Source organism: Lissotriton helveticus, chromosome 4_1 (assembly GCF_964261635.1).
Source record: "Lissotriton helveticus chromosome 4_1, aLisHel1.1, whole genome shotgun sequence".
Taxonomy (NCBI): domain Eukaryota; kingdom Metazoa; phylum Chordata; class Amphibia; order Caudata; family Salamandridae; genus Lissotriton; species Lissotriton helveticus.
Genome location: NC_136063.1, coordinates 148,786,687 through 148,801,571, shown reverse-complemented (window position 1 = coordinate 148,801,571; position 14,885 = coordinate 148,786,687). Strand labels below are relative to the sequence as shown.

The following is a 14,885-nucleotide window of genomic DNA, read 5'->3' as shown; positions in this document are numbered from 1 at the left end:
GGAGCAATGCTGGGCAGCCTGCATGACTACCGGATCTGGGAGAGGATCAAACAGGCCGGCAAAGCATCCGGAGTTTTCTATTTTTTGTCCAGCCAGGGAACAAACTGCAATGATCGATGTTGGGTTCGTCATTAATTTAAGGCCTTCTTCCCAAATATAGTTGACAATGGGGATAGAACAGATTTTCATGCAGAGTCCTTAAAATCATACAGAAAGCATTCTGTTGGTTTCAATGAGAGAGGCCGATCAAACCTCTTGGAAGCACATTTCAATAATTTGTGGGACCCTCCTATGTCCTCAGTAGGAGAACTTGCTGGTAAGGTGATGGTGATAAAGGGGCAACATAGTCATCCCACTACTGACCCAATGTAGCTGGGTCCTGAAGTAGCTCTCCCTCTTCTGGGTGGTCAGCTATACAATCGATATAATAATCCCTGATGTGATAGGAGGTAGTACTGCCAGGTTCTCTTGTGTGCGAACAGGGACTAGGCTCTTAGGTAAGGGTGTCATGGCAGGTGCCTCTAAATAACCCAGAGTGGATGGTATTGGAAATCGCTTGTAGTAGTCATTACGCATATGCCTTAAGTCGGTGACCAACAGACAGGCGCCGAGCCCTGGTGTTCCTCATAATGTTCCTCATAAGGATAGTGCTCTTTGAAAGAATCATAACAATGAGATAAAGTCTGCTGGTGATTAGCGAAAGAATACTCCCCTTCCAAGTAGGTGGAAGTGTCTATATTAGTGTCTACTTCCTCATCTGTCGCCTGGCACTTTACCCTTAGTTGTGATGGGCTGCATGCTGGATAAAAAAGTCCTACGACTCCTGATTCCTGTGTCAAGCGATGAGTTGGAGGCAACAGGGAGACCTTACTGGTGATATCTGATATGGCTGTAATCATATAAAAGCTCCTTCAGCCTTTTCTGCTTCGTCAATGGACGAGGATGTCTTCTTCCATATCGTTATGGCCACAATGAAGGAGCCGACGCCGGTTACTGCCGACCGGATGGCCGATGACGGCTAGGTGGTCGTCATCATCGATTTCATCGACTAAGCTGTCGACGTTGTTAGAGTCACCGTCTACGCTGTGGTGACTGGAAGAGAAAGGAAATATACTGTAGACAAAGTTCTTGGTGACGCCGTTGTCATGGATGAGGGGTCTGTTGAAGAACTAATTTTCGCTAGAATGCCTCATTTGAGGAGTAAGAGGCACAGAAAAAGGGGCAGAAGATTTATTTTGAGTAGAATCTGAAGAGGAGTCCTTAGCAACTGATCTTTCAGACCCAGAGGTTTTTCCAGTAGTTTTAAGTCTTTTGGGGTCTTTGTCACATGAGTAGAGCCCTCATTTTTGTGTTTATGCTCCGAAGGCGAGCGAATAGGGCCCTCATTTTTATTAAAACCAGAATATGACTAGGACTTCTTCTTTTGGAGCCATAGAAATAATCTGGCTTCCCTGTTTTTTAATGTCTTGGCAGAAATGTTTCTGCAATGTTTACAGTCCTTAGGTTTAGGATGCGGATGTAAAGATTATAGAAATTCCTAGAGGGAATCTTCTGAGAAAAGTCTCGACTTTACACACAACTTGCAGGGCCTGAAAAGCCTCTTCTTAGATCCCTATGACATGATGTAAAATACTAAAGAAAACAGTACCTCAGAGCTGCAGTCTAATGTTTCTTTTCTTGAGCGAAGACAAAGGTCAAAAGTTGACAAATCCATTGAGCTCTACAAGCTCCGTCCGGATACGATAGCTCCGTATCTACGGTCGATGTTCCTGGAATCGTTGAAAAAAAAAAAAAAGAAAAAGAAAAAAAAAAAAGTTGACAAATCTTCAATTGAGCAGAGCTCTGAGAGATTCCCTCACACATGACCTGCAGTTAGAAATCTGAGGTATGGTGGCTCTGCACGGGCAGAGTGGTTCATGGTCTCATCTCAGATTGGCTGAAGTATGGGTCTATTAAAACAATGCAATGCCTCCCTCACTCCCAAAAAGGGGTTTAGGGAGGGAGGGAGGGGTTGCATTGTTCATGCCAAGTTGGGGCCGGCATGGCGTGGGGGGTGAGGGGGATAGGTTGTTGTTCTTTTTGACTATGCAGTGACCACACAGTGTCTATTTGTCGGTCAAGACTTGTGTGAGCGCCAGGATGAGACTTAGTGGAGCAAGGTATATGTAGACATCACAGTTATGACAGGGGTGCATTGCCACGATGGAGTATAGTGGCAGCAGAATTCGTTTGCTTACCTCGAATGTTTTGGGGCAAATAATTTTAGAACGTTGCAAAAGGTCGCTGCATACTTAGCGAGGCACGAGATTGACATCACACTACTACATGTGTCCTATCTCCCTATAGGCAGTGGTATGATTATACTCCGGCACCTGCACGGTCACTTTCATGCAGCAGGGTTCACAACCCATGCCAGAGGGGTACTTACATGGGTCAACCCGAAATCAGGGATTGTGCTGGTGGCTCTTGAAGCTGACCCCGGCCGCAGGTATGTGATCTTGAGATGCAATGGGAAGGGCGTTGATTGGTATATAATCAACATGTATGGACCTAACTATGACTGCCCACAATTTTATTAGGAGTTGCTAGCTAGAACATATGAGCGTAAAGGTTGATTTGCCAATACTGTGTGAGGTGTGTGTGTGTGTGTGTGATTGAAACTGTGTTGTGGAGCCCTCATTGGATCAGCAAGAGTTATATTTGATATAGCTGTTCAATTGGTTCTACTATATGTTTGGAGGGAGTGCTACCTGGGAGTGGGGGGGGGGATTTACCCTTTATTTGGCCCCGCATAACTTACACTCAAGAATAGATTATTGGTTCATTTTGAGATCTTTGTTTCAGCAGATACTCCCACAATATTTCTCTGATCATTCCCCAATAATGCTAGATATTGAAAGCTTGAGAAAGAAGCCCACTCCTGTTGGACTTGGGCCTTTTGGGCAGGTTCACCCCTGAACTTTTTGCCTTTAGCCTCTGGCATAGTAGTAGTGATTTTAGGCCTCTGCGCACCTTAGCACTTTGGCCCAGTGTAAAGTGTGTGCGCACTCTGAGTGAGTGTGGTGAGATGGGCCTGCCCTCCCATAGGAATGCATGGGGATATGTGTGTCCATGGTAATTCCTGATATGAGGGGAGTGCAGGGTCAAGTTTAGTATATGCAAACTCGTGAGAATAAATGCTGCGCAAAAGTGTGCACAGATTTATTGTGGTTAGTTTAGAAATGCCACTTTTAGAAGTTGGCATTTCTGTGTGCTGTGTGATGTGAATTGCCTGTCTGGCTTGTGAGTGGCAGGTGCTGGATGGTGTGGTTGGCTCCAGGCGCCAGGATGGGTCTACCCAGTGGTGAATAGGAAGATCTGCATGTATATGGGATGGAGGAGTTGCACCTGGGACCTGAAAAGGGCTTGGCCTTCCCTCCACAATGCTGGCTCCACCTTCTGTGGTGCATCTGATGCCCCTGGCCTGTCCCGTGAAAGGGAGAGCAGAGCTGAGCAAAACAAAGTGCTCCTGAACCAGTTGTCTCTGGTTCTCCCATGCCCTGCACTCTTAAGACAAAGGATTTGGTGGTATAAATATAGGGGCTGTGACCCCATGTAAATGTTCTTGTTCTTGGACTCGAATCTGCCAGGGGCATGCTGCTGCTGGGGCCCAGGGGAGGGCTTGCCTCCCTGGGCTCTGCCCTGCCCCTGGATGCCTGGAGGACTTCTTTTTGGGACACTTCTGCCTTGCTTTGATTCCAGGACCCTAAAGAGACTTTGGCAGCTCTTTGGCGCCCTGGGAGCGCTGTGCTGAATTTCTTTTAAATTCCCCCAGGAAAGTGTGTAGGCTGCGCAGCGCTTATCCTGCAACCCGGATTCCCCCCTCCTTCTGAGCTGTGTGGGTGCCCACTCTCCTTATTTTTGGGATTTCAGTGCGCAGGTGCCCACCCTGCATCTTAGTTTTTATTTAGTAACTAATGCGGGTACCCACCCCGCTTATTTGAGCCTAATGCTGCTGCCCACCCCACTGTACATTTGAATCTGAGGGAGCCTACCCCTCATTTTGCCGCCGCAGCCCGGACCGTAAGTCAGGCACTCCTGCCCCTGACGTGGGCGGGGCCAGAAACCCGGCCAGAAGAAGAGACGGCAGCCTGGATCCTCGCTGGCTCCAAACAAAATTTCCGGTCCTGAGACGGGGGACCAGGTGAAGTATGGCGCAGAAGTGAGACGGGGCTCCCATAAGGAGGGAGAGCCCCACAGGCGCCAGCAGTCGAGTAGAGAGCACCGCGGTGTGGAGGTTGCCGCGCCGGGGCCCGAGGCACACTGTTGGTGCCGGCCCCCGCCACGTAGCAGAGACCACACGCCAGGAGCCCAGTACGGAGTGGGCTCGGGGTTGTCCCTTTTTTTTCTTCGAGCGGCCCCACTTGACAGCGGGCCCCTCCAACGAGGCACAGATTCCGAGCGGTCCTGCCAGGAGAGCGGGCCGCTCCACCATTGCGAGCATACCTATTTTACTCGGGCCCAGAGGGGCCCATGCTTTAATTGTTATAGGGGCATAGTTGTGGTCAGAGCCCCGGAGGCTCCAACGTCGCATTCGTTAATTACCGAGCCCCGTGTGGCTCCAGCACTTGGCCTTAATTACTTTTAAAGCACCGGAGCGCTCCACGTTTTGGGGGTAAGTTCTTCCTCCTTTATTGAGGGAGGCAGTGTGCTTCATGGGACATAATTGTTTTCAGAGCCCCATAGCTCCAACAGAGAGAGCATTGAGAGCCCATGACACATTTTTTACTTTAACAGCTGCCCAGCAAGTAGTGGGCAGCTGCACCGTATAGGTCTTGTTTTCTTTTAGGGGACACGTTTAGGTTTGCGCAATTGCGCACCCCTGACTCCTGCTGCATTGGCAGCGCCATGACTTATGGACAGAGGGTATTTGAGCCCCTTTGAGGTGGCCAGTCGGCTAAGGGGACTGTTAGATTTATAGGGTGCTAGGCCCTAGTGTGATATATATAGGTGCTAGGAAATGTAATGTATATGCTATGTTTTATGCAACCCGATTTGTGCTTATAGATGTGATTTTATGATTAGGAGGTTTTATCTACTGTCTTATGTTTTATTTGATTCTCTACTGTGGTCTAGGTTTGATTTATTCCCTACTGCAGTTTATGTTAGTGAGTTTGTTTCCTAATGTGAGTTATGTTTAGGAGATTATGGTCTACTATGTTTAGGCTTATGAGGATGGCGCAGAATAGATTTCTCGCCTTATGTGATACTTTGCATTATATGATTTATGTTACAGGTTGACGTTGAGTATAGTGTCTGCCAGTGATTACTGGTTGTGTTCTAAGTTCATGATATATTCTTACTTTTACTATTTTTACCAAGTGATGATTCTGACAATGGCCCACGTGGCCCTGTCATGTGTAAATAATCCCCTGTAAATATTGCCTGTGCCAGTTGGCACAGTGTATATTGTGTGATTACCATCTAATGTGTTTTATGATAATACAAAGGCTATTTTTATATATAACCTTGTGTGGAGTTCCTTTTGTGGTGTGCCTAGTATGTTGTTACTGTGTGTGTTGTGCAAATGCTTTACACATCGCCACCGGGATAAGCCTGACTGCTCGTGCCAAGCTACCAAGGTGGTACGCAGGGGTTATCTTTGGTGTGTAACTCCCTTTCCCTGACTAAAGTGGTGGTCTCTGCCTGGCTTTGGTGCAAGCTTTAGCCAACCAGAGATCCCCATTTCTAACAACTCTCTTCACATGGAGACTCCCCCCATACACCCTGTTAGATAGTGTATTTAGGTCTGAATTAGCTGACGCGATGGAAAGCTTTGTTGATACAAATATTGGGTCTGTTCAACGGTTTTCCACTATTTGGGAAACTTTCAACGTGTACATCAGGGGTGTGGCCATGGCCAAGCATTCTGGGGTCCTTCGCTCTATCCAACAGGGTCTGGTAGTTTTGGGAAAGTGATTGGCAGAATTAGAAACGGAGGTCCTTGACGATGGTAATACTAGGGCTTTTGATAACTTGAAGGAAGCACTTGAAAAGTACCATGAGATCACAGACAGTTAGATAAAACACTTGGGGAAGTATGCAGTGGCCAGGACTTACGGGGAGGGAGACCGGCCGGGCGCGGTTCTGGCTTCCCAGTTACGTGACAAGAGGGAGGCGGGGAACGTGACAGAGTTGCGAACTGCAGATGGGAAACTACTGACTGACCCTATCGAGATAGCAGGAAGTTTAAGTCAATATTATTCAGAATTGTACCACTCTAGAACGAGATCAGATGCGGCAGCAATCTCAGAATATCTAGAGGATATTCAGATGCCCCGGTTATCTAATGAACATAGAGACCATTTAATGAAACCATTAGATTCTAACGAGGTCCTTTCTGCACTAAATGCAATGCGTGTGGGGAGCGCTCCTGGACTGGGCAGCCTCACCGTAGCATTTTATAAAGAATTTAGGGAGTTGCTGATCCAACATTTGATTACTCTACTCGAGGAGATGGTCGAGGATGGGACGAAGCCACCCTCAATAAGAGAAGCACTCATTGTCACTTTATTAAAACTAGGTAATCCTCCAAACGAATGTTCATCCTTTAGGACCTTATCGCTCCTGAATGTTGACACTGAACGTTTTGCGAAGATCTTGGCTAATCGGCTAGCACCATTGGTACCATTAATGGTGGTCCCAGAGCAGTCAGATTTTGTCCCGGAGCGATACTTGTCATACAATTCGAGAACGTTTTTTGGCGCAATTCCACACATTATGCTGAGGTTAAAGCGGCAGGAATGGAATCTTATGTATGCAGTACTGAGATGCATGGGCGTGGGAGAAAGTTTCCTTAAACTGGTGGAGGTGCTGTATAGCTCTACTGCTGCTCGGATACGAGTTGGTGACATAGTCACAACCCTTTTTAGAATATTGAGAGGCACTTTGCAGGGGTTCCCGCTGTCCTCATTACTTTATGCCTAATTGGCTGAGCCCCTTGCTTGTGCCTTAAGGGAATATCATGGGCATAGGGGGGATTAGATTTCCTAAATATAACCTCATTGTGTCAGCATATGCAGATGACATGCTGTTGTATGTCAGGGATCCAGAGACCAACCTGACCCGATCTTAGATGAGGTGGTGCGGTACGGGGAAATGTCCGAACTTATGACCAACTGGGCCAGGTCTACAATCTTTCCTTAATCCCCAGCAATGGTGCCGGTTGGCCTGAACTACCACCTAGAGTGGACGTCGGACCAGATCCGCTATTTAGGCATACAAGTACATACGGATTCGGGCCTGGTCCTCAGCGAAAACTCAGATAAAGCAATCATCAGACTAGAGTAAAAAGTGGATAGGTGGATCCACCTTCCCCTGTCCTTATTAGGATACATATCCTTAATGAAGATGGTGGTACTTCCTAGATTCTTATTTCTGAAAATACTGATCTTGCTACCCGGGCACATTTTTAAGCCGAATCGCTAACTATTGTTGAGATTGACTTGTGCAGGGTAACAGCCTTGCATCATGTGGGATGTTCTCATGCTGCCTTACTCTAGGAGGACTGGGGCCTCCAGATCTGGAGTTATATTATAGAGCAGTGCAGGGCTCACATGCCTTCCACTGGTTCCACGAGGAAATGTGTCCGCCTCTTAGACTAATTGAAAAGGTGGCTGCAGCTCCCGATTCATTTTCACTGGTACTGTTTCGGGTCCCCCTCCTGGACTTTGTGGTACATTTGTTGCAAAATCTGCAGAAGAAGCAGGCAGGCAAGATTCTATATTCTCTGACCCCGATTGCGTGGTGTCATTGGCTGCAGATAAGTTGAGAGAAGGGGGTAGTACAGGCTCTTGCGATGCTTGATATCACCAAGGTAGGCAACTTGCCCTCAGAGGACAAGGCTCCAGATGGGATGAGTTCAATATTGAAGGACGCGAATATACACCTCTTGCTCATTTTCAATTTTATAGAGTGAGACACGCGTTGCACGAATTGTTGGACGATGACATGTTGGAGCCGCCCAAGCTGGGGGCACTCTCTACCTACTGCACTGCACAGAAGGATCGTTTCTAGTGTCTTTGATATAATTCAGGATTATAGAAGAAATCACTATACTAAGGCCAGATTGGACTGGCAGACTGATCTGGGGGTGGCACTTGAGGACACAGTCTGGCGGTATTGCTGCAAGGTTACTCAACACGCATCCCTGAATGGTAGGCATTGCCTGATTCATTTTAAATATCTTAATAGAGTCTGTCATACGCCGGTAGGACTGTTTCATTATGGCCTACGGGATTCTGCAGACTGTGAGCGATGTGGGGCCGGCTCGGCTGAGTTTCTACATATTGCCTGGGTGTACCCGGTGATAGCAAAGTTCTGGGAACAGATCTTCCAAACAGTGAACGACATCACCAGTCTTACGCTTATGATGGACCCCTTGCTGGCATTGCTGGGGTATACTGGGAAGCTACCGAAAGCCGATAGATATAGGATTGCTGCTTGCCAAACGCAGGATTTCTATGCGGATGGCGCTGGGACCCGCACCCTCAGTTACTGATTGGTCTAAAGATATTGTTTATTGCAACATGCAAACTGAATTGTATAATGATCTGTTACCGCCTCAGAGCCGCCCTAGTAGGTTCTGGGGACTGTTTCAGCAGTATTTAGTAGGAAAAGAAACAGGGGAAGCTGAGGGTGCAGGCTCTGTTTAAATAAGACAAATTGGATGATGCTATGCAACACTAATTGAGGCCCCTTTTATTTATTAAATTGTTATGTAATACAATGCTAGTGAAGATCAATGTTATGCTGAGAGTGGGCTGTGAGAGGTGGACCGTGGGCTGGTAATGCGGCTATGCACTGGAGGAGATGTTATCAATTTGTATTATATGATGCGAGCTTGCTCTACAATTGTTGATGATATGTGTACACTGTGATGTTGCAAATAGTCACTGTATTTCTATGCATTATTCTCAATTAAAAAATTAAAAAAAAAGAAGAAATGTAACTAAAATACAGTACTACAACTGATGCACCAATGATTCCTAGGTTTTGATGATATTCCAAATTCAAAGCATGTTAATCTGAAAAAACACAATGTTGGTGCACAACATTTGTTCTGCTGTGAGCCTGAACTACTATGCCAACAGATGCCTAAGAATGTAGATACGTTTCAGTGTTTACATACTCCATGAACCGCTAAGCAGATCAAGTGGTTAAAACAGAGAAGTTATGCTATGAACAATGTAGTTAGGGAACAGACATGACTTTCCTTTGGGTTGAAGTTTCTGATTTCCTTTTAAGCACAGAGTGCTAGTAAGTGTAGGCACACATTTCCTTATGTTGTACATTTGCGCTCACCGGTCAGTGTCTTCGTTTTTCATCTTCTGTTCCTCCTGTTTCTTTCTCTGACCTTCGGCTTCCATCTTCTGTAGCATGGAATCGGTTAGACTGATGTCCCAGGACTGGAGGATGTTAATCACTGCGTCCAGGGAAGCAACCTTATAAAGCAATGGAAACCATTGATTGCTGGTTTTAATCCAGCATATGCTATGAATGATACTTCTTATTGTCTGGTAAATGTCATTCATGATCACTATGCAGTAATTGTATTGGTTACTATTTCAACTAGTAAAATATCTTTTGACAGATGTGTGTTATCAAATGGTAAATAATGAAATAGGAAGAGGAACCTTGGGAGGACCATGATCTTGATCAATGTGATGTGGTATGGTCAAGAGAGATGCAGGTTGTGCCAATTTTGGAGTTGATGTAAACTAGGGCAGTATAATTGGCAATGAACAATCCTTGAAACTAAGAGTGAAGTATATTCTCGATTAGTAGATACTCTAAAGGAGACCTTCAGGCAGAGCAGTGTATCAGTGCTATGTGATTTAGGGCTTCTGATTTGGACATATTAATTGCATAACCTGATAACTCCTTGAATTGATTGAGCTCCCTATTTAAGGCTGAGACCCACAAGAGAGGCTCCGTGATCAAGACCAATATGCCCTCTGCAAATTTTGTCAATTTTAATCTATTTAGACAGAACTTAGGACTTTTAGTTGCTTGATTATTCAGATTTTGAACTAGGGGCTCTGGGAAAAATACCAATACCTGGAGCAGAGGGGGCATCCATACCACATATCCCTCTACTTGGCATTATTTCTCAAGTGTATGTATTGTTAATTCTGATCTGTTCTCTCTGCTCTGAGTATTTTTCACACACCATCTTTATGACTCTAGCACCAGACACCTCTCTGACTTTGCCTTTTCTTTAAAGCTCCACCCCCTCAGTCAAATTCCTTCTCAGCGTCAAGTGAAAGGAGTGTTGTCTCACTCTTGAGGTTCAGTATCAAGTCTATGAGGTGGACCACCTTCCTTGTACTGTCATTTACTCAGAGGCTGCTTGAAAAACCTGCCTGATCTGGGTGGGTTAGCTGGGGGAGGCACTTGTGCAATCTCGTTGCTAAGAAAGAGGTGTACATCTTCACATCTACATTCAATAATAAGATGGATATATAGAACCCACTCCATCCTGTCCTCCCTGGTCTTAAGTATCAATGCCAGTTCAGCATGTCCCATCATGGGAGTAGCCTGGCACTATGAGGTGAATGAAGTAAATAGTTTGACCAGGAAGTCTAGGAGATGAAGCCAGGATGTCTAGTAGAACAATTCATAAAGCAATCAGGGCCTCTGGCCTTTGACAGTTAGACATCTTTAACTTCTCTTTTCTTTGGTAATGAGATGCTCTAGCTCCTCTGCCTGGTTAGAAGAGAGTCTCTCCAAATCTGCATTGTTGATATATGCTTCTTCATCTTCTGGGTCTTTGTATCCTGCTTCATAAAATGTATGATAAAACTAGCAGAACCACTCTTTTTTCCTTCTACCTTAGTCAATACTGCCTTCTTTGATCTTGTCCACGTAAGTACATTTATGTTCAGCCTTTAAAAAAGAGGACAGCAGCCTCCCTGCTGTTCTTTCCTTCAAAGAATGTATGTCCTGTTTTTGCCGGGGAGCAAAGTCTATTTAAGTCTAGTATTTTGAGTGGTTCCCTGTTGGCCCATGACCATTGGAATATGTGCCATTCCCTCTGAGATTGGGTTTTTAGATCTACTTCCAATTTCACCAGCTCATTTTCTAAATTGTGCCCTGATGTCTTGCCTTATCTTTTTCAGCCTTGCTCCTTCAGCTAAGAAGTATCCCCACATCACAGCTTTGAAAGCATCCTTTACTTCTAACTAAATCTGATCTGAGTTAACAGAAATGGAGGAATTCATATATTTGTCCAACCACTATAGCCTTCACAGGTGGGTCCTTTTACAGCTGGTTACTCCAAAAACTTTTGGTCATTGTTTCTTCTGCCCCAAACTAAACTGGCCCACAAACAGGAGTGACCAGAGAGAGCGATCATCTCATGTACCACTTGATGTAACAAGAGTATTAGGTGCACTTAGAGAGGTTCATATTGATCTACGGATAATATTTTTATGCCACTGATCAATTTGTGTAGTCTACTCGATCATGGTAAATTTTTCTCCATGTTCAGCACCATAGCAAGCCTTTGTTGGATAGTTCATTAAGTCCTTTGTTCCGTTTAGTACTAGGTTCTAGGCTCCCTCTACAATTATGGGTCAATTAGTGTTTGAAGTGTGGTGAGCATCAAGGCCTCCTGTCCTGAGTATACTGAGGCTTGTGTTAGTCTCTTTCCTCTTAATAATCCATTTTTCCCTCCATATCAGCGTGAAAGGCAGTGAGGGAAAAAACAGGTGTGTGACCATCAGGATACCCACTCCAACTGTTTTGTCTTCACTGATATGTAGAATTGCATTAGGAAGGAGCAGCATCTCATCTACTATGTCTTTCCCCAAGAGATGTGTTTCATGCAAGAAACAAATATTGCTAACATTTGGCTCCAATCCCATATATTTTCTTGCAAGAAACAAATATTGCCTCCCACTATTGGTGGATCACAGTGTGTCCCCAATAGTCACACTGACAGTGTACAACCCTTCTATTGTAAACTTATGTTGGGCCATCTGCTTTTGCCCATACTTGCTGGGGAGCATGGCGGGCTTGAAGGCCCTTCGGGCAGCTGAGGAGTTCTATAAAGGCCCAAATGGTGAGGTTGTGTCTCCTGATAAACTCACATCCTGCCAGTCACGATGCTGTTTGTTCTTGGTGCCATGACAGCAGGCCTGCACCAGCACTGTGCCCATCCATCATGTGTTTCCTGTGAGGCACAGGCCTTTCTTTCCTCTGGTGGGAGAGGGATTAAGATTAGACCATGCCTCTAGGCTGTTGTAGAGGTCACAGGTCTCCTAATCGCGCTCTCAAGCTTACCTAACTTAGCCATCCACTGCTACAGTCTTGAGCACATCACCCTTTCTTCATAGCTCCTTAGAAAGTTCCATGCATCATGGTCTCTCTCCTTGCTCCCCCAACTCAGCATTGGCGCAGCCCACCACACATGCCCCACCACTATGGCTGCTAGTCCATAGACAACCCTCTCTCAGCGCCACTGCTCACCATCATCGCTGGCCTCTTGCTCCCTCTACTGTGGATCTCCAGATCCAGTCAGCATGGTCATCGTTCTTTCATGGGCCACAGATGCAGTCGTGGTCACCATCTTTCCCAGCACACATTTCTGCAGTCTCTACCTTCTGGTGCAGGTCTTTGGCTGTCAGCTACTCGATCCTCGTCCTGCCAAAGGCAGTTTGTGCCATACACTCTCCCAGGTTAGGTTTCAGGGCCAGGGAGGTGCTGTTGGTGCTGGACAGACCCCAATGAAGTATGGCTAGTGCGGAGAAGACTTCACATATACCCCACTCTTTGACATACCAGGCCCCATTCCCTTATCCTTTAAACAGCTTTTCTTTTCAACTTTAACACAAGCCGGCAGGATGTAAAAAAGAAGCTTCTTTTTGACTGCAGAGTCAGTGATTCTTTTAAGACAGGGCTGAAACCAGCAGTCATGGACATACTACGTATCCAGTGGTTACATCTGGCTAGAGGTGAGCATACGACAAACAAAAAACCCGATGATGATGCATTAGCGCATTATCACAGGCGGAGAATCAAGATATATCACCCCTGAATTACATGCGTGTATGAGGGAAATATAGAAATGAACACAGAAAGAAATAAACCCTAGAAACGGAGTGATTTATTGAACAGAATAGACAGGGTGAGTATTTTCCCCACTCAACTTGCTTTTCTGCTCCCTATTGAGACAGAATAAACAGGATGAGTATTTTTTTCCCTATCAACTTGCTTTTCTACGCTATGTTGAGACCTCCTTCCGCAAAGATAAATAATTTCCATTCTTGGAAAATAGCTAGATGGTTTCCCGAAAACTACTAGTGCCTTATGGAACAAGGAAGTGTTGCTTTGGAATTTCAATGGTAATGCACAGAAGTCATGTAGCCAAATACCTCTTTTGGGATTCTTATAAACTGATTAACAAATTCCAGAGACAGAATGGATTTATTCTAGCACTTTCGAGAGGGCAGTTTTGAAAACGATGGAAGGTACTTTTTGTGATAGGAGAGTTCATCATGTCTGTCATCAAACTAATCTCTAATTGGTTAATTAAAACTATAAAAGATACATACAATCCAAATAAAATGCATAAAAATATGAAGGAATACATCGGTAGCAGCCAACAATCAAATATTTAAATTTCTTATAACACCAGGTTATGTAAAATGCAACTTATATAGGCACATAATGTACAATAAGATCACTTCATAACATTACCATAAATACATGAGTCCGTCACATCCTACTTTTTCGAATTGCTCTAATTAAAAACCTCGCTACATTAAAAAAAAAACATATTCATTGGGTAACATAAAAGCTGGACTATCCTGCATAAACTGTTGCCATTTCAGCAGTGGGAGAAGAAATTGTCTACGGGGATCATAAAATAAGTCACCAAACATAAGAAAATGAAAGGTATTCTGGACTGAACAATTGTCACAGCAACATGGAGTTCAATTATAAACAGTATTGGGTCAGCTAAAAGCCAATGCAGTTGATTCAACAGAAAACGTGTCAGCAGAAAACGATGTTGCACTTTAGTGATAAACGTAAGCTAAGTTTCAATGCACCCAAATGTAGAGATAACAGTATATGCACGAACTGAAGGCTTAACTAATTCCCCACTCATCAGCCTGAGCTCTTGCATAGAATTGTTTTTTTTAGCCCAGAGCATATCTCCTTTACTCATGTTTTCTGGGTGGTCATACAGCTCAGGAAGTCCCACCTCCCTACAGGTGGTTCTAAAGTACTTCAGCGAAGGGATACATTTGGCCTTAGCCAAATACATGCAGTCCCTCAAAGTGACCGTGATAAGTTCCAGTTCAGGATTTGTCCAAACTGAAATCCATCTTAATAAGGGGCGAATAGACAGTATGTCGAAAATGTAGCCCACCCGTAGCTCTTCGTGAACGACAAAAGAAGCAGTGGATTGAGGCACTGCCAAGAGGCGTCTTAAATATTTATTCTCAGTGGTTTGGAGATCAGGGGCTTTTTTCATAGGCCGACACATCAGTCCCATGCGAAAAAAGGTAGATGCATTTTGACTGATAAATCTGAGTGAGGGCCTTGATCGGGTTCCCCCAGAGACAGCTAGCAAAATCAAACACAGAAACCACTGCCCTGGCAAAAGCATCCCTTTTGGCTCTCAGGAGGGGCACCAAGAACCCCTCTCATCAAAAGCACTCCCAGCTATGGGAAAGTATTAACCATAGTAATCTCAGACCCCTCAAAACTATGTTATCTTCCTCTTGACACCTCTTCCTACCACCACAGTATGTGATTCACTAAAATGAGTACATAAATCCAACCCTTACAAAAAAACTGACAAAAGCATGAGAGAGTCCACTGCGTAACGGGAGCCT

General features: G+C 45.0%; 1 protein-coding gene across 1 annotated transcript in view; it reads right to left on the bottom strand.

The window, feature by feature from the left end:
* IQANK1 (IQ motif and ankyrin repeat containing 1) overlaps positions 1-14,885 on the bottom strand; it is a 478,492-nt gene that overhangs the window by 162,099 nt on the left and 301,508 nt on the right. The window contains 1 exon segment of the mRNA XM_078686619.1: positions 9,343-9,482. Coding sequence (XP_078542745.1) covers positions 9,343-9,482 — 140 coding nt within the window.